At 34.9% G+C, this 24,097-nt stretch overlaps 2 protein-coding genes across 5 annotated transcripts in view; one reads left to right on the forward strand and one right to left on the reverse strand.

Annotated features, from left to right (window-relative positions):
- Positions 1-9,479, forward strand: part of PJVK (pejvakin) — a 13,993-nt gene extending 4,514 nt beyond the window's left edge. For all 4 annotated transcript variants that reach the window (XM_072612445.1, XM_072612446.1, XM_072612443.1 and 1 more), the window contains 5 exons: positions 479-674; positions 2,539-2,680; positions 3,957-4,074; positions 8,788-8,886; positions 9,165-9,479. In XM_072612445.1, coding sequence (XP_072468546.1) covers positions 553-674; positions 2,539-2,680; positions 3,957-4,074; positions 8,788-8,886; positions 9,165-9,460 — 777 coding nt within the window. In that variant the 5' untranslated portion in view covers positions 479-552 and the 3' untranslated portion in view covers positions 9,461-9,479. The remainder of the gene's footprint in view (positions 1-478; positions 675-2,538; positions 2,681-3,956; positions 4,075-8,787; positions 8,887-9,164) is intronic.
- A 672-nt stretch (positions 9,480-10,151) lies between these two features.
- On the reverse strand, positions 10,152-24,095 carry FKBP7 (FKBP prolyl isomerase 7). The gene is made up of 4 exons (XM_072612453.1): positions 23,796-24,095; positions 22,058-22,209; positions 16,699-16,832; positions 10,152-12,500 (listed from the first exon to the last, which is right to left on the reverse strand). The coding sequence occupies exons 1-4, from the start codon at positions 24,005-24,007 to the stop codon at positions 12,339-12,341; spliced, it is 660 nt and encodes a 219-aa protein (XP_072468554.1). The 5' UTR covers positions 24,008-24,095; the 3' UTR covers positions 10,152-12,338.
- Between the last annotated feature and the right edge of the window lie 2 nt (positions 24,096-24,097).

Genomic DNA, 24,097 nt, shown 5'->3' on the forward strand with positions numbered 1-24,097 from the left:
TATATTGCTTATGTAGAAGCAAAAGCACTTTGAAATGGATTCATTATCATATCTATTTCTACTACCACTACTTATTGTTGTGATACCATTGTTGTTTTTGTCATGTAAGTTAAGTTATTGATATATTTATATAATATATATATGTAGCCTATTTTAGTTTTTTAGATTTTTTTCTTGACCTAGTTGGAACATAGAAGAGTTTGAATTGGTATTTTAACAACAGATTGTTACTTATAATAAAACACTCTCACTGTCTCACTCCTTCAATCTCTTTTCATGGGATATTTTCCTGAGTACAAAGAAAAGAATATTTATTATTTAACATTTAATAAATAGAATTTATATTTTGAAATCTTGGTTTAAATTTTTGCTATTACTTTTATAATTTATAACCTTGGGGTTTTTTAATATACTTTTAAAACAATCATAGTAGTTAGGTAAGAGACATTTAAAACACATCAGTGTTCTTTTATTAAAGGTATCTCATCCTACCAATTACTGAATTATGAAGATAAATCAGATGTTTCCCTCTATGGAAGACGAGGAAATCATATGGTGAATGATGTTGGGATTAATGTTGCTGGATCAGATTCTATTGCAGTAAAAGCTTCATTTGGTGTGGTAACTAAGCATGAAGTGGAAGTAACAACATTGCTTAAGGAACTTACTACTAGGTTAGTAAGATAGTTTTTGATGTATTTAAATAATCCAATTAAATATTTGAATTTTACGTATTTGGTTACAGTACATTTAAAATATATGTTATATTTTACAAAGCTAAGCCATTTATTGTTTAAGTTCAGAATGCTACAATTAATCTTGCAAAGGCGTTTCAAAAATGTTTTGAAAAAAATTCCTTATTGGTCCACAAAATGTGCTTTCCTCAGGGCCACACTTGATAAATGCTACCTCTTATTTTCCTAACAATATTCCTTTCCAGATTTTTATTTGTGTCCATGTCATTTGATAGTTAGCTGTGAATCAGTCAAACAGTAAGCATTTATTAATCATTTACCATATAACAGGCACTGTTAAGGGCTAGGGAAACCCCCCTCACCCCCCAATAACAACAACCACAAAAACCCAGTGCCTACCCTTGAAGACACTATGTATAGTGCCTAGTACCCTGCTGGCATGAGATGGCTCAGTGAATACAGGGCTGGACCTGGAGTCAATAAGAGTCCTCTTCCAGAGTTCAAAGCCACCCTCAGACACTTCCTAGTTGTGTGACCCTGGGCAAGTCACTTAACTATTTGCCTCAGTTTCCTCATCTGTAAAATGAGTTGGAGAAAGAAATAGAGTGACAAACCACTCTATTATCTTTGCCATGAAAATTCCAACAGGGGTTACAAAGAGTTGGACACAACTGACAAATGAAACATTAGCGACAATTTTTATTGACTTTCTGAAGAGGAAGATGAACTGAACTGAAAGAATATAAGGACCTGCTTGGTGCTCCACGTAGATTTCTACAAAAAACAAATTTAATAGGTTCCTAGATCTATACTTGGAAGGGACATTAATCACCTTCTATTCCACCCCCTTCATTTTACAGATGAGGAAACTGAGGCCCAGATAGGTTAAGTTGCGTGCCCAGGCTCACACAGGTAGTAAGCAGCAGAGTCAGAATTTGAACCTAGGCCCTTTAGATTCTAAGTCTAATTCGTTTTCCACTGTTGTACTACCTTACCTCCCCACATCATATAGGGCAAGTCCAAAAATATTAGAATGGAGAGGAGGTTCATGGTACCTGACATGGTACCATGTCAGCACAGTGCTAGCAGCATAATGGCTGGTCAGCAGTTTTTTAACTTAATGTGCAAGGGAGATTATTGGAGTCATATTGATGAGTATCATCTCTGCTAGATTTTCAGGTAGGGATTCTTTTATATGCAAAAGCAACAGAAATCAAAGAAAATGCCTACTTTGTTCTGATTTGCCATAGTAATTATATAATGATAATAATAATATTTAACATTTATATAGTGTTTACTGTGTGCTAGGTACTATGCTAAGCACTTTACAGTTATTATCTCATTTGATCCTCAACCATCAAAGGCAGATGCTATCAGTATCCCTGTTTTACAGATGAGGAAACAGAGACAAAGACACAGGATACATGAGGAATACATGAGAGTACAGAAAAACAAAACAGAAACCTCAAAGTTAAGAAATAAGATATGAGGGATCTATGGTACAGACAATTCTAGCAGAATATAGAGATATAGTTTCTTAACTATGTTATACTTAACTATAGTTGAGAAATATTGTTGTACACTTTGCTTTCCCAGCAAGCTATAGCAGTCCTGTGATTGCTTCAAACCAAGGTTTGTAGTTAGTTAAACTCTTTTTAAAAAAGTTTACTGAATTTCTTTTAGTCATATTGATTCCTTTTAAGCCTGTTCAAATTGTTTCACATCACAGGCAAGTAGGTTTTTATTCATTTTTGTGTCTTCATAATTATGAATAATTAGAAACCAAATAAATGTAATTAGGTAATGCAAAAATACCTGTGGATTTCTCTTTTTTTTATTTTAGAAAAATTAACTTTGATCACTGCCTAATCCGTCAATCAAGGAGTAGTAGAAAGGCAGTATTGTGTGTGGTCATGGAAAGTATTAGAACAACACGCCAGTGTTCATTATCTGTGCATGCTGGAATGCGTGGGGAAGCAGTGAGGGTAAATATCCTTAAAAGACTTCTCTTACTAACTCAAAGGTAGTGATATATATATTTAAAACTAGAAACTAGTTTTTTAGTAGTAGTAGGACAAAGGAATAGTTGTAATAGCATTTTTTTGTTGTTAAAATTTTGATAGAAAATGTGGAGTTTCTTTCATTGGAATTTTTGTTTGTGTCAGACTTCTGAAAAAAAATCTCCTAAGAGAACTTGGATACTAAATTCAAGAAACTGAATGATGCTTAAATACTCATCCTTGTGAAATAAAGTACATATAACTAAAGACCATCCTTTAGTCACTGAAATGGTGCTACAAGAATGAAAGCAGCGGTTTGGTTCAAATAGTATGTTTTTCTTTTTTAGTCATAGAGATTATACTTTTTAAACAACAAAGGATTAAGAGTGGGTTGTTTATAGGAACCTAATATGTTACAATTTTCTATAGTAATATTTCTTGTGACCAAACTTACCTCATTCAGAGTTTAAGCTTTTATTTTAAAATAGTTTTAGGAAGTTATTTCTATTTAAATCTTTAGACCAATTATATTTCTTCATCTTTATTTAGTGAAACATAACAAATAATGATTTGATTAGTTTCATTTAAAAAGAATTGCATTTTTAGGAATGGAAAGGTAAGGTTTTGGTTAAATTTTATCTAAATCTTAGTAAAGTGAAACTTTGTCTGCATGGGACTACTGGTTTGTACTGAAACCGGAAAGTATAGATTTAATCTGGTTAGTTTAACAAACCATCTATGAATTAGAACTTTCACTGTCCTGAAAGATACAAACAGACTTTTGGTTTAGAATAACTTTTGAAGACTGCCTCGAGTTCCAAAGCAATCAAAATAGCTCCACACATCAGTAGGGCAGTGAGAACCATGGAAACTTTCAAATAATCTATTTGATTTGCCTTTGTAACTAGATATGAGAAGGGTGAGGGGGACTAAGGATTCAGCTCTTGTAGAGCATTATTGCATCAGATTTAACATTTTTAGATCTATCAGTAATGTGAATGAAATAGGGGTAAAGTATTTCCTTCCTGGGGATAAATTACCATTTCCAAGTAGAGAATTCTTGTTCCTAGAAGAGTCAAATAATTTCAAACAAGATGGTTCTTTACTTTAAAAACAGATTTATCCTAAAAATAATAATAAAAAAACTTTGTCTAGAGAATTGAACAAATGCAATTCCTTCAAAGTTTCATTCACACTCAAAGAATTTCCCTTTCATGATTAACTCCCGACTAATACATGTTATTTCTTTTTTGAAAATTAGTTTCACATTATTGATGAACAAAACCCAAAGGGAAGAGACAAAGCTATTGTTTTTCCAGCACACACAACCATAGCTTTTAGTGTTTTTGAACTTTTCATTTATTTGGATGGTGCCTTTGGTAAGTAATTTATTCGTGAAATATTGATATTTTTGCTTTTCAAATAAACTATTTTAACTTAGAAATTACTTGGCAATTATTTTATGTGAAAATGAAATCATTAAAATTTAGTAATGCTTTCCAGAAAGGCCCGTCTTATGCAGAGATGGCAGTAGGTGACTTTTAACTAGTATGGGGATCCCCCATTCCTCATAAAATCTACCACCAGCTTGTTTTATATCTTAAAGCAATTGTATTGCATCCTCCAATCAGAGGTAAAAAATGACTGGAAGAAGCAACATATTGAACAACTATTACACTAGGATGTAAATGACGTATATAAAATCTTTTTCTAAAAGCAGATTTTGATGAAAGGGGTGGAGGGAAGGGTAAGAAAAAAGAGGACTGAGTACCTGAAAGGATAGGAAGTGCATTTGTTGGGGTAGAAGGGAGAGATGAAGGGAAAGTATTGGAAGGAAAGAATTTGTGACCTTAAAGATACTTATGTTATGTTTGCCTAAGGCTGCTTCCCTTGATTTCCAGGTTCCTAGTACAAAAAAGTGTTTTTAACTACAACTTCAAATGACTTAAAGGACATAAAACAAATACCCTTGGGAAATTTATTCTTAACCTCGACATTTGTGACTATTCAACTTAAGTCTGTGTATCTCAGTTTTACATTTCAAAAGTTTTACAAAAATAATTTAAAATTTCTTGTTTGTTGAACTGGATCAGACAAAAACAACTGTTTTTATACTCCTTTTTCCTAAACAGGGTATGAAGCTAGGCAGAAGCAGTTGTGAGCCTATATTTTCATAGTATGTTTAACAAAGTGAGTGCTGCATACAATAGGTACTCAATAAGCATTAACTGTTTACATGTAAACCGTTGATTAATGTTTAAATCTTCTTATGATGAACTAGGCATGACCAAAGTATTTTGGATGAACAAGTAAAAAATACCTCACTCAACTTTCCTTCGATTTAGAGTAATAGTACTATAAAATATTCCCATGTGATAAAAAACTAGGTTTATAGACTGCATATCTATATATATCTATAGATACATAAAATTTGTTTCTTACAATACCTCTGTAAGCTAGGTATAGGGTTATATCAATTTAAATTGAGGTTTAGAGAGAGAAAATTATTTACCCATGGTAAAACAACTAATCAAAATCAGAAATCTAGGTCTATCACAACTCCTAACTCAGCATTCCTTTTTTTTTTTTACTCCAAACTGCTCTTTAAAATCTACAAAAATGTAGAGATTGAGATATATGGCCTCTTAGATCTACTCCAGACTCTAAATCCTATAATTGTTTCAATCTTAATTTATACTTCCATCCCCGCTAAATATTCTTCACTTTAGGTACTCTGGACTACTTAGCATCCATACCCATCTTGCCTTTTCCTGCCTCTATATATTGGCTTTTTTACACATCCTAGATTGCCATCTTTACCCCTTCCTCTTGAAGTCCTATGTGTCCATTAAAGCCTAGCTCAAATGTCACCTCTCTCAGGATGCTTTCCTTGAGCCTCCTAGTCTTCCTAATCTTCCTAATCTCACATACCACCTTGCATTTCTCAAGTCCTTTCTTTTTTTAAAAAAATTGTATTTTTTTCAATTACATGTAAAGACAATTTTTAACATTCATTAAAAAAATTGTGTTCTAAATAATCTCTCTTCCTTCCTCCCTCCCTCACTATACCCACTCTAAGACTCTTACCAATTTAAGGTCATGTATGTGCAGTCATGTAAAACATATTTGCATATTAGTCATGTCGTAAAAGAAGAAATAGGCCAAAAGAAAAGAACTATGGGGAAAAAATGAAAGTAAAATGGTATGCTTCCATCTGCAGTAAGACTCCATAGTTCTTTCTCTGGATGTGGATAGCATTTTCCATCATAAGTCATTTGGAATTGTCTTAGATCTTTGTATTTCCGAGAAGAGCTCAGCAGTACAATACTCATTATTGTACAATGTTGCTGATACTATGTATGATGTTCTCCTGGTTCCGCTCACTTTACTTTTCATCAGTTCACATAATCTTTTCCAGGTTTTTCCTCTCAGGTACTTTCAAATGGTACTGGGATCAGGAACCATTTTATGTAATCTTTGTTTCTTCCCTGGTACAATCCTTTCTATAAATTACACATTAGTTAAGTGTTTATTGAATTGAATTAAATTGAACCCTACAAGCAGCCCTTTTGCTCCTTTTTAAACATGTCTAAGTACATCTGGTGGCCACCTCTTTTACAAAGAGTTGAAAGGGACCTCAGTGATCATCTTGTCCAAGCCATACAGGAAAAGCGTCCCCATTATCACACATCAGACAAGTGGTTATTTAGCCTCTGTTTGAAGACCCCGGGGTCTGCCTTTTTAGGGAACCCTGTTCACTTTTGCACAGCTCTAAGTTTTAGGAAGCTTTTCCTGATACCAAGACCAAATTGGTCCCTTTGTAGTTCCTACCCGTTGTTCCTGTTCTACAATTTGGGGCCAGTAGTACAGGTCTAATTTTCTATCAACATGAGACCCTTTCAAATACTCGAATCCAACTGTCATCTGCTCCCCGCCCCAAGTTCCTCTGTTCCTTCAGTTGAGATCTATATGACATGATTCAAGGCCTTTCACATCCTAGTTGCCCTCCTCTGGATACTCTCCAGTTTATCAATGTCTTTTTTAAACTATGGTGCCTAGAACTAAATACAATACCCCAGAGGAAGGCAGGGTGCAGTGGAATTATAACCTCCCTGTTCTTGGAAGCTATGCCTTTCTTAATGAAACCTATGATCTATTGGCTTTTTGTTTGCCATATTGCACTGCTGACTCATTGAACTTGCATTCCATTAAAACCCTGAGATCTTTCTCAGAACACATACTCTCTATCCAGGCCTCACAATCTTTGTGGAGTTGATTTTTTTTTTGTACTTAAGCCTTGAATCTTATCCCTATTGAATTTCACCTTGTGGGATTGAAATCAATTCTCTAGACTGTCAAGATCCACTGTATTAGCCATTCTTCCCCACTTTGTGTTATCTTCAAATTTGATGAGCATACCATCTATACTTTTATCCAAGTCATTGATAAAAAATGTTAAACAGCATAAGGCTAGTCCGAGAGCCATGGAGTCTTTATTAGAAACTTTCTGCCACATTGACATTGAACCATTGACAACTACTTCTTAAATCTGTCCATTTACCTGGTTCTGAATCTCTTTGACTATATTATTGTCTGATCCATATCTCTCTGTCTTCTCTACAAGAATAATCTGAGATACTTTATCAAAAGCTTTGCTAAAGTTTAGGCAAATTATACCCCTTCATCTACTAATTTAGTAATCCTGCTGAAAAAGGAACTGAGATGGTCTGACATGACTTGTACTTAATGAAGCCATTCTGGCTTTTTGTAATCACTGCTTCCCTTTCTAGATATTTGCCAACCACTTCTTTAATAATCCATTCTAGAACTTTTCCAGGAATCAGCATCAAGCTCACTGGCCTATCATTTATAGATTCTGTTCTCTTTCCCTGTTTGGATACTGGAACATTTGTACTTCTCCAGTCTTGTGGAGAATCTTTCCCATTTTCTATTCTCTTTTGTCTCATTAGCCACATGTATTGGTTCTTCAGTGACCCAAAGATAGAATACATTTGAACGAAATACATTTGATGGATTGAATTCCTCAAGGGCTGATAGATTCTCCCTTAACTGTTTCCTACCTTTCCTTTGATTACTTCTGTTAGCCATTTTTGCTTAGTCATTTCCATTGTAAAGATTATAATATTTAAAGTCTCTGGTACAGCCAGATGAGCTCTCTCAAACATGTCTCTTGCTAATGCTCCTTACCTGCCTGGCCATTTGTTTACTAACTCAGTTTTTAGGTGCTTGTGTAGATGGTCAAGTACCAAACAGATAGGCTTCTCATTTAATCTGTATTAATCCACCAGCTCCTCTAAAGTAGCTCTCTCCAGCTTGCTCATTTTTATTTAAGTATACTGTATAACATTTTAAAAAGAAAAATTCATATAGTCAAATATGAATTAATTTACCTCTAGGAAAGAGAGTGATATACAAATATTAGAAATTTGTGGTTATAATGAGTGGTGTATTTTGATACTCTTTAAAGTTTTGTTTCTTATGACTGCCAGGGCTAACTTTACAGTTTTACAGCTATATAGAAAGACCAAAGCCAGATTTAAAAAAAAAAAAAAGTGATGAAATCCAAATGGTTGAGGCAGGGGAGCCCCCTAGTGATTGTAATGTGTAAACATCATCTGAACAAGACTATCAGAGTGAATCTATTTTAGCTCTTTGGTGGCTTTCCCCCCCAGTTACTAATAAAGAACTTGTGCAAATCATGTGAGAGGAGGTGATAGGCAGAAGAACAAAGAAGCAAGTGACAGACCAAAGCCTATTACTTACATGATAAAGTTTTGCTCAGGTAGCTGGATTTGGACTTCTGTAAGTGCCAATATGAGAAAGAATGGGGATGTTCTTAGTAGAGTTGGAAAGTCATTTCGGCAACAGACATTTATTAAGTGCCTCCTACATTCCAGACACTGTGCTAAGTGCTGGGGCCATAAAGAAAGGATAAAAAACCATCAGTCTCTGCTCCCAAGGAGCTCACAGTCTAATAGGGGAGACGACATGCAAACAACTCTATACAAATGATCTGTAGATGGGCTGCATCCGTTTTTTTTCTAAGTGTTGTGCTTTTTTTTCTTTGATAGACCTTTGTGTCACTTCTGTGTCAAAAGGAGGATTTGAGAGAGAAGAAACAACAACATTTGCAATACTCTACAGATTAAGAAATATTCTGTTTGAGCGAAGTATGTCATTTGATACTGATCATCCATTACATTAATGAAAGGGTATTTGGGATATGTATTTTCCCCTCTGCATTAATATATCAACTTATCTATTCAGTTATTTCTAATCAAAATGAAGAATCCAAATTTAAAAACTTTGTAGCTTGAATCATTCTTGATTATAATAAAAACTCTTGACTTTACTGTTGAGGTATTTTAAATTTTAGATGACATTTATGGCTTTATCTTTTTCCTTGTACTTTTAATTAACACTTATTTTTGTGTGCTTTTCTTTTCAGATAGAAGAGTAATGGATGCCATTGCTCGTTCTGAACTTTACATGGATGACCTTTTCTCAGATTACTACTATGATAAACCCCTCAGTATGACTGACTTCTCTCTTAGAGAAGGCACTCATGTCCGAGTTAATTTGCTCAATCACAATATTCCAAAAGGGCCCTGTGTCCTCTGTGGAATGGGGAACTATAAGAGGGAAACTGTTTATGGATGTTTTGAGTGCTCTTTCAATGGACAAAAGTATGTAAGACTTCATGCTGTGCCCTGCTTTGACGTTTGGCACAAGAGAATGAAATAAAATGAGTGCCTTTGATGAAGTTTTAAGTGTAATTGTGCCATAACCCTTTCCAAATGACCAGAATTCAAGTGAGTCAGTTAATTATGAAAAATATGACAGGTAAAAATTAACTGCAATGATACTGTATTTTAACTTTCCTCAAAATTCTTATTTACATTTCATAATATATAGTGTTTCAGAGACATTTGGAATAGTCACTACAAAAGTGTTATGGCATTATCTTGTTTTGTCATTTGAGGTAAGAAAATTCTACAAGAATTTGAAAAAATTTTTGTGAATGTTTTATTTTTAATAACATTAATTCAAAATTTTAATGATGAATGTTGAAATGTTTTTTCTTTTAAAAAAAGCACATCACTTATGTTATAGCCTGGTAAAATGAGAAAAATGTTAAGAATTTAATGTAATAATACATGTTAAACTGCAATATCAAGTTAAAAGGAAATTAAGAATTCTCTAAGCATAAGGTTTCATAAACAGAGTTAAGAGAACTAGAGACTGGGAAGTAGGTTGTTATTATTGAATGTGCATCCACTCTATAGTTTTGTGTTATAAGGCTCCTCATTGCCACTTCAACCTATTGCAAAGATCAGTCTTCTGTTTTTTCTCTATCATGAAGAGATGTGTAAGAACAAAATGCTTTAATGTATTTGGGTTTAGAAGGTCTTATCTGTCTATACTACAAGGCATCCAGAATTTGCAAACAAAATTTATTGGACCCTAATTTTTAATGTTGCTAGACCTGTATAAAAAGAAGACATACAAAAGAAAAATACCAAAATGACAAACAATTATAGGAATGAGGACTGGCCCTGTGATTTCATTGGTATAAGAAACTCCCTCTTCCAATTCAGTTAAGCACTTTCTCTGCACTTTGTACAAGTGGATAGAGCAAGGTTACATATTCATTATACCAGAGTGACTATAAAATACATGTTCAAAATTACAATTGCTCCATAGGTTCTCCATATATAAAGACATAAAAACAACTGTATATGGTAATACAAAATACCACTACTGTGCTACGAGTACATTAATGTACTTGTATTTATACAGAAAAAATTTAATTTCCTCTATATAGATCACAGCTTCAAAATAGATCTTTTTTTCTTCACTAATTAAAGTTTTTTTTAACATTATATTCAGCCATTTAATTTTTATCAGCAAGGATAGGAAGATTAGAGAGAGTGTGATTCATTATGGAACACTACAATTTTTGTATCCTTCAGATCAATAAATATGTACTGTATAATCACATTGATTTTGGAATTACACAGAAGATACCATATACTGTAGAAGGTTAAAGTAAGAGTCAACATGACAAGTTATCCAGTGGTTTGCTTGTTTACTATATTTTATAAAAGTATGATTTTAGTATGTGTAAATGTAAGTAAATTTCTTGAGGTTGCTGTCATAATATTTAGAAAAGTGTATAAAGCCAATTACTTGAAGATGACATGAAGTAAAAGCGTACTGAAGTATCTTAAAATGAGCGCAGCACAAAAATTACATTTTCTGAAAATTTTACTCATTTTTTAGATTTCTGCCAACATCATTTAAATGAGATTGAGTCCTTAAAAATGTTTTATTGATGCCTTTTGTCTTTACATCAGTCATTTCAATCTTCCCCAGTGAGGGGACTGAAACTTCCTTGGTGGCAAAGACCAATAATTAAGCAAAAACAACTCTTCTACAGTAAATGAATCTGACATGTACAGTGCTTGTCCTCTTAGTCCCTCACGTCTCTACCATGATGGGGAAGGTTAAGTTTCATTATCTCTCTTCCTGAACTTTCGTTTTTTCCCCCAGTTATTCTGAGTCCATTTTCTTTTTAGTGATCTTTTCATTTATACTGTTATAATCACTGTGTATATACATATGTCTCTAGATTCCATTTGTTTACATCAGTTCATATGAATATTCCCATATTTCTCTGAATTCCTCAGGTTCATTATTTATGAATGGAATATTTGATGGTATTTATATTTAGTGGTATTCCATTACATTCATACCACAGTATTTTTAGCCATTGTCTAACCTATGGACAACCACTTTCCAATTCTGTGTTACCATAAAGTGTTGCAATGAATATTTTGGTATATACTAGATTTTTGTCTGTCTTTGATTGCCTTGGAGTATTAAACACTATATGAGGTGGTAGACAGGCTTAAATGCAAGTCTACATTTTATTCTGTAGGCAAAGTGAAGTCATTAAAGTCTTTAAATAGGGGAATTATGTGATCAGAGTTGCCCATTTAGAGAGTTACTTTTATCAACTGTGTGAAGATAAGTTGGAGGAGAAAGAAGTTGGAGGAGAAAAGACCAGTTAGGAAGCTGTTAAAATAGGTTGGAGAAGAGATAATGTAAACCTAAATTATTGGGGGTAGGTGTGGGAGTGGAAGTAGAGGAGGGAACAGATGGAAAATGTGGCAGAGACAGAAATGACAACCTTTGGCAAATGATTGAATATAAGGGTTGAAGAAAAAGTCAAATATGATTCCAAGGTTTTGAGGCTGGATGTCTAGAATGATGTCATCAACAGATAGAGGGAAGCTGGAAAGGAGGGCAAGTTTAGGAGGAAAGATGATGAGTTAAAGTTTTGGAAATTCTGAGTCTGAGATGTTGGCTGCTTCATCAAAATACTGAAATCTATGTTCACAGGCATTACTAAATAAAGCAGAGAATATAGAATTTTTACCCTTTCCACTACTTTTTGGGGTACATTATAATTAATTATTAAAAATTTACACAAAGTTCAGAAATTAATATTTTTCAAAGTATCAAAATGTGGCCTTATAGGAAAAAAGTTAGCAAAACTTGGATAAAAATAATTTTGTAGATAATAGAAAAGATAGCCATATGAATTTAGAAAGATATGCTATAGTTCATCATGTTGATATACATTATATTCTTTGGAAGAAATGAAGCCATCTCCATCATGGTCATTTTTCTTAAAAATATCTTCCAACACGGAATCATGATATGACTGGTCACGTGGTTTATCATCTTTCTCAAATTCCTTTTTCAAGTAATAATTGATCTGTGTTGGAAAAAAAAAAAAACACTTGCTGAAACAAACATCTTGGAGAATTTAATGAGGAATATAAACATTACAAAGCTCCAAACTACATTAAGGACAGTTTCCATGTGGGATATTGCAAAAGGATACCTAAGGTTGTCAACTTTAAATGAAACTTTTTTGGGAAAATCTCTCACACCTCTTCAAATTAGCATTTCTTAAGTGTGAAGAACTTTTTCAAGATGTTGATTTTTATGATACGTATTTCATGGTATGTATTATGTACTTTTGAATTTCTCTGTTCTCTGTTGGAACTGCATTGTAAGCAAATCAGATACATCTCATTTTGCATATTTATATACAACTTCAACAATGAAAAATCATCTTAAAAGTGCTTTTACTTTTAAAATTCAAGACAACATTTTAGAAAAATCTCTGCTATCAAAGCATGGTGTTAGGATAACTGCAACCTTTTTTCTGACACCTAAAATGTCAATCAAAATTCAATAAATAAAACATAGTCTGGGCTTTTGTAGTAAAATGAATTTGAATCTGCATATCTGTGTACTATCAAATGCCAAGGTAGGTGGCATTAGCAGTTTTCCTACTTGTGGATGTCTCATAAAGAGTAAATACTTTAAAATATTTTTTCAAACAATTACAAGTTTCTTTTAGAATATAGAATTCCTATTATCAGTCACTGTGAGAGTGGAAAGAGAGAACCCGAGGAAACTGACAGATTATTGTGAAATATTATAGAATGAAAAGACATTATAGAAGTGACCTTAAAAACTATAACCTTTTATTTTGGGTAGAGGTGAAACAGAGAGCAAGTTATCCATATATGCTTCAGGCCATAACTAAAGAAAAAAATAGCAGAGCTATTGGAAAGCAACAGCTGTAAGGGCTGAAGGAAACAAGAGCAAGATAAATTGTGAAGGCACTGTGATAATGGTGTGAACTTTTTTTCTCCTACCAAGGATTGGTGAGACTGACTCTCTGTCTCTCACCCCCTCTTTATGAATAGTTTTATAAAGTTGCTTTGTTGTGGAGGGTATTAATCAATAAACAAGCATTTATTAATTACATATATACACTATATTAAGCACTAAGTATACAAAGTAAGGAAAAAAACACAAACTGCCATTTTTTCTTCATGTGAGACAGAGTAAAGGATGATACAGTGGAAGAAGATGTCTGAGTGATGTGAGATGAGTATGAGAGAAGAGGGAGTGAGTGACATTATTTTTGGGGAAATGAGTTGAGTTCATCACTTGAGAGGACAGGAATTAGAGGTGTTATGGGAGGGTTGAAAGAGGGTAAATGTATTAAGGAGTTATGAAAGATTGCTTTGCTGCAGTGAGGGTCCAAGTTGAGATTATGCGGCATTAATTTATAGCAGACTCTGTCAACATGGTTATGACTTTTTCCAACCCTGTTCAGCAGTGAATGAACAGAACACAAAATGGTAGATTGGTTGGTGGGAGTGATAATCCAAGGTTAGGGGTTTGGCAAGACATGATCAGAGACAGGACAAGGGGGCAAGAGATTGGAGTGCAGAGGATATTACAGATTAGAACTGATTCACCAAGGGGTCTAGAAAAGGAAGGAAAATGTAGCCAGTATAGGGGTGATGGGCTTGGCAAGAACTGAGAGGGTAGAGGATTAGAGGTCACAGTGAAGGCAAAGAACAGGGTCAGGATGGTAGGTAAGAGGGAAAAGACGGAGTGATAGGAAGTTATGATCATGTAGAGGCATTTCAGAGTTCATGATCATGGAAGCAGAACACATATGAATGATAGCAAGATCAAGGATATGATCATCTCTGTGTACAGCTGAGGTGAGGGGGAGGAGTAGGTCAAGGGAAATGAGCCAGTTGAGGAACTGGGAAGATGAGTATTGAAGGAGTAGTAACATATATGGTTAAGTCCCCTAATAGGAGGTCAGGAGTTTGGGTAGAGAGAGGTGCTATGAGCAGGGTACTGAATTCATTTAGGAAGGAAAAAGAATGTTCTGGGGTGACCCTAGAATACCAGAGAGAACAGTTTTTTATTTGTTTGTTTTAAGAAAATAGAAGGTCAAGGGCTTAAAAAACTTAGAATATTGTCATTTCCTAGAAAGCGAGTAAATCTTTCCACAAGCAAGAATGCCCTTTCTGGCTGGCTCATATTAATAAATCCTGTTTTACTTTTTCTAGAATGTTTATAAGAGGAAAAGAAAGATATGGGTACGTAAAGAGGCCCTGAATTCATTAAATCGGGCTTTTCATTTGGTTCAATCAATTAGATTTATTGAATTAATTCAATTACAATTAATCTTAATAGCTAGAATTTATATAGTGCTTTAAGGTTAGCAATATGCTTTACACATATTGTATTATAATATTATACAACTGGTCAAATGCACTTTTTTTTTTAACTTATGAGGCTATATAAATAACAAGATTTAAGTGAATACTCTGAGCAGAGACCTCAGAATATGGGGATAATAACAACACTTCTACATTCCAGGGGTGTGGTGAGGATAAAATAATATAAAACACTTTGCAAACTTAAATGCTATATAAGTGCTAACTGTTATTATTTTTATTAGGCCTGATTTATAATCTATACAAATTAAAATGCACTGTGTAAGTTCACTTATTATTAATGCTATGACTCATTTACTGATAGTTTTGAAATCCTATCTGTTAATTTCAGACCCTTCTTCAATACTATTTTATGCTTGGCAATGACATCTATGGAAACTGCAGCTTGAGACACTGAGCTAAAGGACACTGTAGCTGTAAGTCTGAAGCTTAGCAGAGAGATCAAAGATGGAGATGTAAATTTTGGATCATGTATGCAGAGGCAGAGTTTGAATCTATGTGAGCAAATGAGATTGTGATCAGAGACAAAGTATAGAGACGAGAGAGGAAAAGAGGGGGACAGCACTTTGGGAAGCATCTACTTCGAGGAGTATGAAGAGGACAGCACAAGTACAGAGTGAAGAATGAGAAAAGACTGCTGAGTGCTATTAGGGTAGTTAAGGACCATAAATAAGGAAGTTATTTATGTACCATAAACATATATGAGAGGAAACAAGACAGTTTTATGACTTAGTCCACCAATGTTAGTATCTCTAGAGTAGAAGCTAAGAAATAAGGTTGTGGTGGGGTACCTATGCCTGAAGTATTAGCAGATTTAGCAACTTCAAAAATAAGTTTGAGGATTATCAGGGTTGGGAGCTTGAGGAAGTGAGGGAATACCCCAAAACTAGAGAATGGCTGAACAAATTATGGTACTTGAATATAACAGAATATCATTGTGTCATAAGAAATGATGAAAAAGAAGGATTTGGAGATACCTGGGGAGACTTGTATGAAAGGGTGCAGTTAAATGAACAGAACCAGAAGAACAATTTATGTAACAACAACAACCACACATTGAAATTAGAAAAATAACTTTGAAAACTAAAGAACTCTGGTCAATGAAATGAATAGCCACGATTCCTGAGTACTGATTATGAAGCATGTTACCCACAATCTGACAAAAGTGATGGACTCAAAACACAGATTGAAATGTTTTTGGATGTGGCCTAGGTGGGAATTCATTTTGCTTATTTGTAACAAGGGTTTGGTTTTGCTTTTTTTTTTTTTTTTTAGTGAGTGAGTAGGGGAAGGTGAGAGGGGAGATAGTGATCTCTCCACTCCCCAAATAAGAAGGAAATAAGGATCCCTCTACTGTCCAAATAAGAAGAGAATAGAATGAAGGCCAGGAGAAAGCACAAATAAGCTGGATAGCTTTGAAAGTTACATGGTGAATTCATTATATTTAAAAAGAAAAAGCTCTACATTAACAGAGTTATAGTTTTGTGTAAAATTCTCTCCTTGTTCTACGATGTATATGAAATGCTCAATTAGAATTTAAAAAAGCAAGTCAAGGGAATGGAGACTTCTAGAATTATGGCTACTACTGGTAGACCATGTGGTCCACACAGGACACAAGTGAAGTAAGAGTAAAGGAGATAACCTGAGGTAAGAGGAAGGGATCAAGGAGCTAGAAGTCATGATCCCAGGGAAGAGCAAATCTAGAGAGCATGAAGGAATGAGACAGATAGCAGGACTGAAGGTTATACAAAAAGCTAGAGTTTAAAATGCAAAAGGGAAGCCCTGTTGGACAAACAGTGTTGAAACAACAGTTTACAAGAGAAATGTGACATTAGGTTTTGTTTGGGTTACCTCTGTTTTAGAAAGTTTCTTGTCATTGTCCACATCTATCTGTTTAAATGTTTCAATGCTTCGAGGTCCTTTGGTCACAGCATAGAGTTCAATCTCAAAAATCAGTGTTGTGTCTGGTGGAATCAAGCCATGTGCTAAGGAGATGATCCAAAAATATTAAATGTGAACACAGGTTTTGGTCAAAGATAACAAATAGCATTTTGAATACTGATACCTATATATTTTTTGGATTATTTCATTAGCATTTTTTATGATTTCTCAAGCATTTTTCCCTATGATTTTTATCCAAAATATGCCATTTTAAAGGAATCATAGCCTTAAAATATTTTGATTAAGTTAGAATCAATAATCACTCATCTGGTCCTTGTTGGTAGAATCTCTGTTATTTTCAAATATGGTTATGAGCGTGATAATTAAAAAAGAACTAATGCAGAAAAATGATGCAACAATATCGAATTCAAAAGGTAATGCTTATAGATAGGAGGATTCAATAAGCATTAGCCATGACTTTGACTCAATATACAATGAAAAAAATGAGTAGCAGAATAGAAATATCTATACATTTTATGAAGAAATTTCATTTGTGATGTATGTTATATTGATAAAAATCTTGAAGGGAATATGAATATTTAATGAAGAACCCATCTACTGATTTTATAGCACATGAGGTTTTTACCTAGATAGCAGACTTTTCTTTTTTGGTCTAGACCTATGATTTCATTAGTATGGAAACTAAGGAAATTTCCTCAGTCCAATGGAGAAGGGCTATACTCTAGTTACCATATGGGGTCATGACCCACAGTTTAAGAAGTGCTGAAGGAGTCTTGAATAGAAACAGTTTAAGAATGTCTGCAGAATGTCTAATTCATATTGTTAGAGAGTTTCTTGGGGTTACCGAGAGGTTAAGTTAACTTGCTCAGCATCAGACACAGCTAGTATGTATCTGAGGCAAAACCTCAATCTGGGTCTTTCTGACTACAAGGCCAGTGAACTCCATTCACCTTGTCAGGTTTCTTCTAAGAGACAATATATTTCAGTTAATTAATACAAAATGTTCAAAGAAATAACTGACTTATTTCCATTCACTTGTGCCAAAATATCTGTTCCTTGTCATCAAGAACTGGTAATTATGTGCATAGCAGAGACTGGTTAAGTATTCTATTGTAAAAGAAAATTTATGAAATCTAAAGAAAAAGGAATGTCAAGGCCAGAGACAAAAACAGAAGGAGAGCAGTGAGAGCCATAGTCAGTACAAAAGAATTCTGACCTATGCATCATGCAATTAATAGCAAAGGTTAGTATTGTGATAACATGCTTACCTGACCTATAAGCAAAGAGCTAGAGAGTTAATGATGATTTCTGGGTAACTAATTTTCATGTTTCTAATTTGTCCAGCTATAATCTCCAGGTCACAGGAATAAAATTTCCTTGATAAAAACAAAAGAAAAGAATTCAAAACTCAAATTCCAAGGCTAACACTTCTTTATGTAAGAATATATACATATATACACAAACATGCCAAGTTCCTGAATAAAAGTTGCAAGCATGCAAAGTACTTCCAATATGAAAGCTTTTCTTTCAATAAATTTTAAGAATATATAAATACATATATATAGGATTATGTGCATTTGCTATATAAATGACAGACATTATGAGATAAAGTCCATAACGTAACGTTATGACATGAAGGCTTTGAGAAATGCTACAACAACATGAACAGACAGGGTAAAGCCCCCAAAATATCATGCATTTCAAGACATGCAGGAATAATACCCTGTAGCAGATGACAATGATAATGCAGAGAAAATACTTCCTTTCAATTTCTCCTTAACATAGTTATATCTGAGATTAGGTATACATAGTAATGAATTTTGTAAAAATAAATAAAAGTATAGTTATGAACAAAACTTCTTGCTCCTTAGAAATGGTTTCTTATGGCTTACAAAGTTTTAACTTTAGTTCAAAGTGTGCAAGGAGATGAGACAGCAAATGTTTTATCGAACTTACAATGTCAAACTTTCTAGCTCTAAATTCTATTAGTGGTCATCTTATATATCACAGAAGCATGGAATGTTAGGGGCAAAAGGGACTAATAAGTGACTATCTAAGTACACTTTTAATCTAAAAGGAAACTAAGGCCCAGAAGTGATTTATCCAAGGGTAAGCTTAGATAATTAATGGCAGAACAAAAACCAAAACTGAATGCAAGTTTATTCTAAGGAATTTCTGTTAATACAGAGGGAAGTTCTGTTATTTTGTTTATCCTGTATGTAGTTTGTACATATTATTTGTTTTTAGTCTTCTCCAATAGATTATGAGCTCCCTGAGGGTAGAGATTGCCTTTTGCAACTTTTCTCAGCACTTAACAGTGCCTGGCACATAGTAGGTACTCAATGCTTATTGACTTCCTCACTCTCCTGGTTCATAGGCTACTGCTCTTTCCAATTTCCAATGCAAGTTCCATAATAGTTCAACAAACCTAGGAACAACACAGTGATCTTTTATACTACGATCTGTTTGGCATTCAAAGTAGATGTATTCTGGCATGATGATGTTTATCAGTAGAGCCTTTTAGCTCGTAACATAGAACCTCATATGCAGTAAGCATTTAGCAAATGTTGAATTAAAAATGATTATTTTTTAAAAAATTAATTAAAAGAAGGAAAAGTAAAAGAGAAAGTTAATAATGGTCTTTAGAGGCCATTAAAAAGAGTTTACTTTAATGAAAGCTAGCTGCTTTCCCTCTTCCTCTCCATTGTGAACTAAATGAAGTTACAAGGACTCAAGTTTATCTGTTAGATTTATAAAGAGTCTTTTATTCAAAAAATACAAAGTACTCAGGTTATAGTGGGTGAAATCTAGGTTACTTAAGGCTTGTCTACAGATACAGAAACAGTACTGGATCAAACAAAAAAACCCTACTCTTCCACTCCCTCTCCCCCAATCCAAACCCCAACTAAGTGCCCAGGGGAATAAAAGGTTTTATTAGAAAATGATACCAGCCTTTATAGATCCCAGGATCCAAAGAATGAGTTAATTGAAATGCCTGATAAAATGGAAGCATACTATGGGAGTATCTGTGTCAGATTAATAAGCTATAAAGTTCTCATATGTGGTGGGGGGAGGATTTTTTTTTAACTTATAAAAGAAACCTGTGATATGTGAAGTCACAGGAAAAAAACCCTTTAGGCTTCTCAGAGTGTAACTCCACAGAAGCCCAAAGGCCTGTTAGGAGGCAGGCACTTATTTGGTGTAATCTGAAGGGCTAGAGTCTCTCTAGTTCCTAGTTATCTCACCTTTTCTAGGTGTCCAGAGTCCCTGAATTTCTTATTGCAGTTACTCCTCCTGAAAGGACAAAGTACTAAAGCCACCCCTTTATCCCTACTCCTTCGAATTCACTGTTCCTTAGATGTAACTTAGCTCTAATATCTACTATCTTCATTCGTTTTTTGTACAATGCAGAACTTAATCGGATTTTGTTAGAAAGGATTCAAATTCCTATTGAACATAATTACTTTTTTTCAAGTCTCATGTGAAATAAGTGCATCTTTATGGGTCTCTGCAAAACTGAAAACTTGGTATATAAATTCTTTTTTCCAGGGGGTGCTGAATGTTTAGATGGGACCAAATAATGAACAAATATAACCAGATAAATCTGGAGCAGGAGTTAATTATAGATAATTAGACTCGAGGAGAAAAAATATTGACACTTCTTTCTAGGTGCTTTAGAGGTCAGTTTGTCTGACTGTATTCAAGACACAGGTTATCTGAACTCTTGAAGTCTCTTTCAGCCCTATGACTCCACAGCAGTAGGAAAACGATTCTTCAACTTTTTCCACTCATAGAATGGACAAACAAATGGCCAGAAAGAGGTCCCAGGCACTTCCTCTGATACATGTAAACCACACTATTATTCAATTCAACAACTGTACCGATAACATACTCCCTACGAGTCAGGGGTGGTGATTACTAGACTCTCTGCTTTTTTATAGTTACGCAGGGTTGTCCCAAAAGTCTTAGTGCTGTTTTAAGCTTTAATAACCTCAAAGCGCACTAAGACTTTTGACACACTCTGCATAATGCCAGCACCTCAAGGATGCAGCAATGCTCCGTTTGCTTTCTCATACAGCATACTATTTCTTTCAAATCCAGTTTGGACACATCTTCTGGAAGTCCAGAAGGCAGAGGGAAGAACGATATTCCCTATGGCTCCAGGGCTGTAACAGCCCTCTCCCTGCCTGGGGAGAGCTGGAATTTTGTCTACATGCATTATGTGCATTTCTCTTTGTCATTCCTTTTCTGTGGTGGATTAGGAAGTAGATGGTCACTGAAGACTTCAGCTCATTTGAATCAGCACCCTATAAAGAAATTTCTCTCGTGTGTGGTTGAGTCAGTGACTTGCTAATTTACTGCACTGCAGATGCTGATTTAAAAATGACTTTGGAATCCTCTCCTATATCTTTGGCTGTCTTTATTTTAAAGAAAGAATAATGAAAAGAACCAGACTATGTAGGCCTGAATCCTGGTCTTATCCTTCACTAGGTGGATAAACATAATCAAGTCACAACCTTCCTGAACCTCAGTTTCCTCATATGTAAAATGAGGATAATAATAGTTCCACACTCCATATTAGGGCTTATAGGAAAGGTATTTTGCTAACCTTAAGTTCTACATAAATAGCAGTTATTATTCCATCTCCACTAAGATCCAACTCCAGCACCTCACTGTGGACTAGCAATGACCCCACTTAGTTTTTGAAGGTTTTGCCAGAGAAGAGGCAAGCACTTCAAGGTTCGAGTCAAGGTTTTTCAGCAGTCGATCAACAAATATTTAATCACCCACTATTTGTCAGACATTGTGCTAGGCACTGAGGGCTGAAATACTAAGAATGAAACAATCTCAACTTAAGTCTGTTGTCGAGAACTAGCATAGACATTGAAAAAAATAAAACTAGAACCCTAGATTCAGAGGGACATTAAGGATTTTAGTCCAACTAACCCCCTTCATTTTACAGGTTGGGAAACTGAGGGCCCAAAGAAGTTAAGTAAGTTTGTCCAAGTCACAAGGGAAGCAAGTTGTCAGAGCTGGAATCTGAATTCCAGGACCACTGACTTTAGATTGAGAAGGCTGGCTACCACATGACTTTTTGAAAGTTGATAAGCCACTCATGAAGAAATGAATTTTGTCTAGGAGTGGAAGTATTCATACCTGTAAGGTACTGAGGACATTAAAAATAATAAAGCACCTAGAATTAAGTATTATAGAACAGAGAAGTTGTATGATTAGTTTTTTCTAATGATTCATTTTGAAATGCAACTGAAATAGAAATAGATTATCAAGTTTAGGATTAGGTATTTACCATAGCCTTCCTTTCCATAGGCCAGTGAAGGAGGTATTGTCACTTTTCTTTTTTCTCCAGAACACATATCCATCATAGCAATATCTAGGCCTTTTATTACTTGCCCAACACCAAGAACAAACCATTTTGGATGACCTTTATTTTGTGTCCGGCTATTGTTAAAAAAAAAAAAAAGGGAGAAAAAAAGAACAATATATTTAAGTACTGAGGAAGTCATGCCATGGAAAGTAAAATATCCATAATAGAGATAATACCCTAGACAATTAACAGTGTCAAATATATACATCAGAACTGAGATACTATTTTAAATATTAAATAGCTCTGTATCATTAATCTACACTTGGGGATGTGCTGGTTAATATTTAATAACCAGGTCTCATAGAAAATTAAAAATGTACTCAGGAAACACTTTTAAATTTAATCTGTGTTAACATTTTCTACATGCATCACTTTTTCAAGTCTAAATAATCAACAAAAGAATAAATCAAGTATAACTGGTTGCATTAGCCATTTCCAAGGAATAAACATGCTCACACTGAAAATTTAACAATTGGCTATCTAGATAGCCACTCTGAGCTGGCTCTAGCACACCTCTTGTGCTACGGGAGTACATAGGAGTACAATGTATTAACAGTTTTAGCTTAAATTTCCTTAGAAACAGGGCCAGAATAGGAATATAATTTACTCAAAAGCTACTAGTAGCAAGGGGCTACTTCTTTTTTTTCTAATGAAGCTGTGAAACTTTTCCTAATCTCCACTAGCCCCCATTTGTTAGTGTTTTCTCGCCCCTTAGTACCGCCTATATTTTTATATCTGTCATATCTTCCCATTTATAATTTAAGTTCCTAGACAGCTTAAGCTGTCAGTGATATTTTTATATGCCCAAGCACCTAGCTCAGGGCCTTTAAAAACATTAAGTAGGCGCTTAATAAATACTTGTAGGGTTTAACTGGTTGAATTCATGGAATAATTGGCCTCAAGGCATTACAGTTAGCTTCTAAACAGGAATAAAATAATTCCCCCTCCCCCCATCATCACCTTTTTTTAGGTTTCAAGTATGACTGGAGGAAAAAAAATACTTTGGGTAATATAAGAAAACAAGTCAGTAACTGCTATAACATTCGGAATGGGAGGTTGTGTCCAAGGATAAAACAGAAATAATACCAAAGAAATTTGTGTGGCAGCCACAGAGATTCTCCCAGTCTGTGGATTAGTGCTCCCTAGGGGCACACAACTTGCTAAAAGCCTCCTCCAACTCCGGAAATCGCAAGTAAGAAATGCTGAAGGAAGAACACAGAACCGTCCTGCTGGATTGGTATTCAGATCCTCTACAATCATTTTAGGGGGAAAAAAGGTGAATATTATGATGAAAGGCGCTCTTGCACATAGCTCACTATCTACATATATGTACAGTTCAATATATAGAAATATATACACTCTCTTGTAGAGCTCAAAAGACCTCACCGTACAAAGACAAAAAAAGCATAGACATGGTGGCATCTTGGGCCTGCATCTCCACCTTTCGGTCATTTTCAACAGTAATTGTCAATCAAATAAAGGAAAAGGAATCCCTTTGCTCCTTAGCTACCACTTGGTCGTATCATGTGTAGTCCGATTCGCTAGAAGGATACGTGACTCGACGGCCCACTCCCCATCCTCGATCGTAGCTGGGCATCTCATCTGTAGGAGGGGGCAAGGTCAGACTGGACACACATTCGGACCGGCTTGCGCGTCCTACCTGCAGTAGAATTTGGTGCCGTTCGCCAAGTAGCCGTCATAGTGGGCATTGAGCAAGTCCCCCTTCTTGCTTTTGGGAGAACAGTTTTCTGGGAGATGCAAAACTTCTATTTTCACTTCATCCATACCTTCCTCTACTTTTTGTCCTTGAATAAGGAGAGAAAAGAAGCTTAAAGCCTGCAAAAAAAGAACGCATTTAAAGGAAAAATGCATGACTCCCCAAGTCGTTGCCAAAAGATCCCCGGGCCCACTGTCCTCTAGCTGGGCTCTAGACGCGTGGCATTGTTACGTCATAGAGGGGCT

This window comes from Notamacropus eugenii, chromosome 5 (assembly GCF_028372415.1).
Source record: "Notamacropus eugenii isolate mMacEug1 chromosome 5, mMacEug1.pri_v2, whole genome shotgun sequence".
NCBI classification, from domain to species: Eukaryota; Metazoa; Chordata; class Mammalia; order Diprotodontia; family Macropodidae; genus Notamacropus; species Notamacropus eugenii.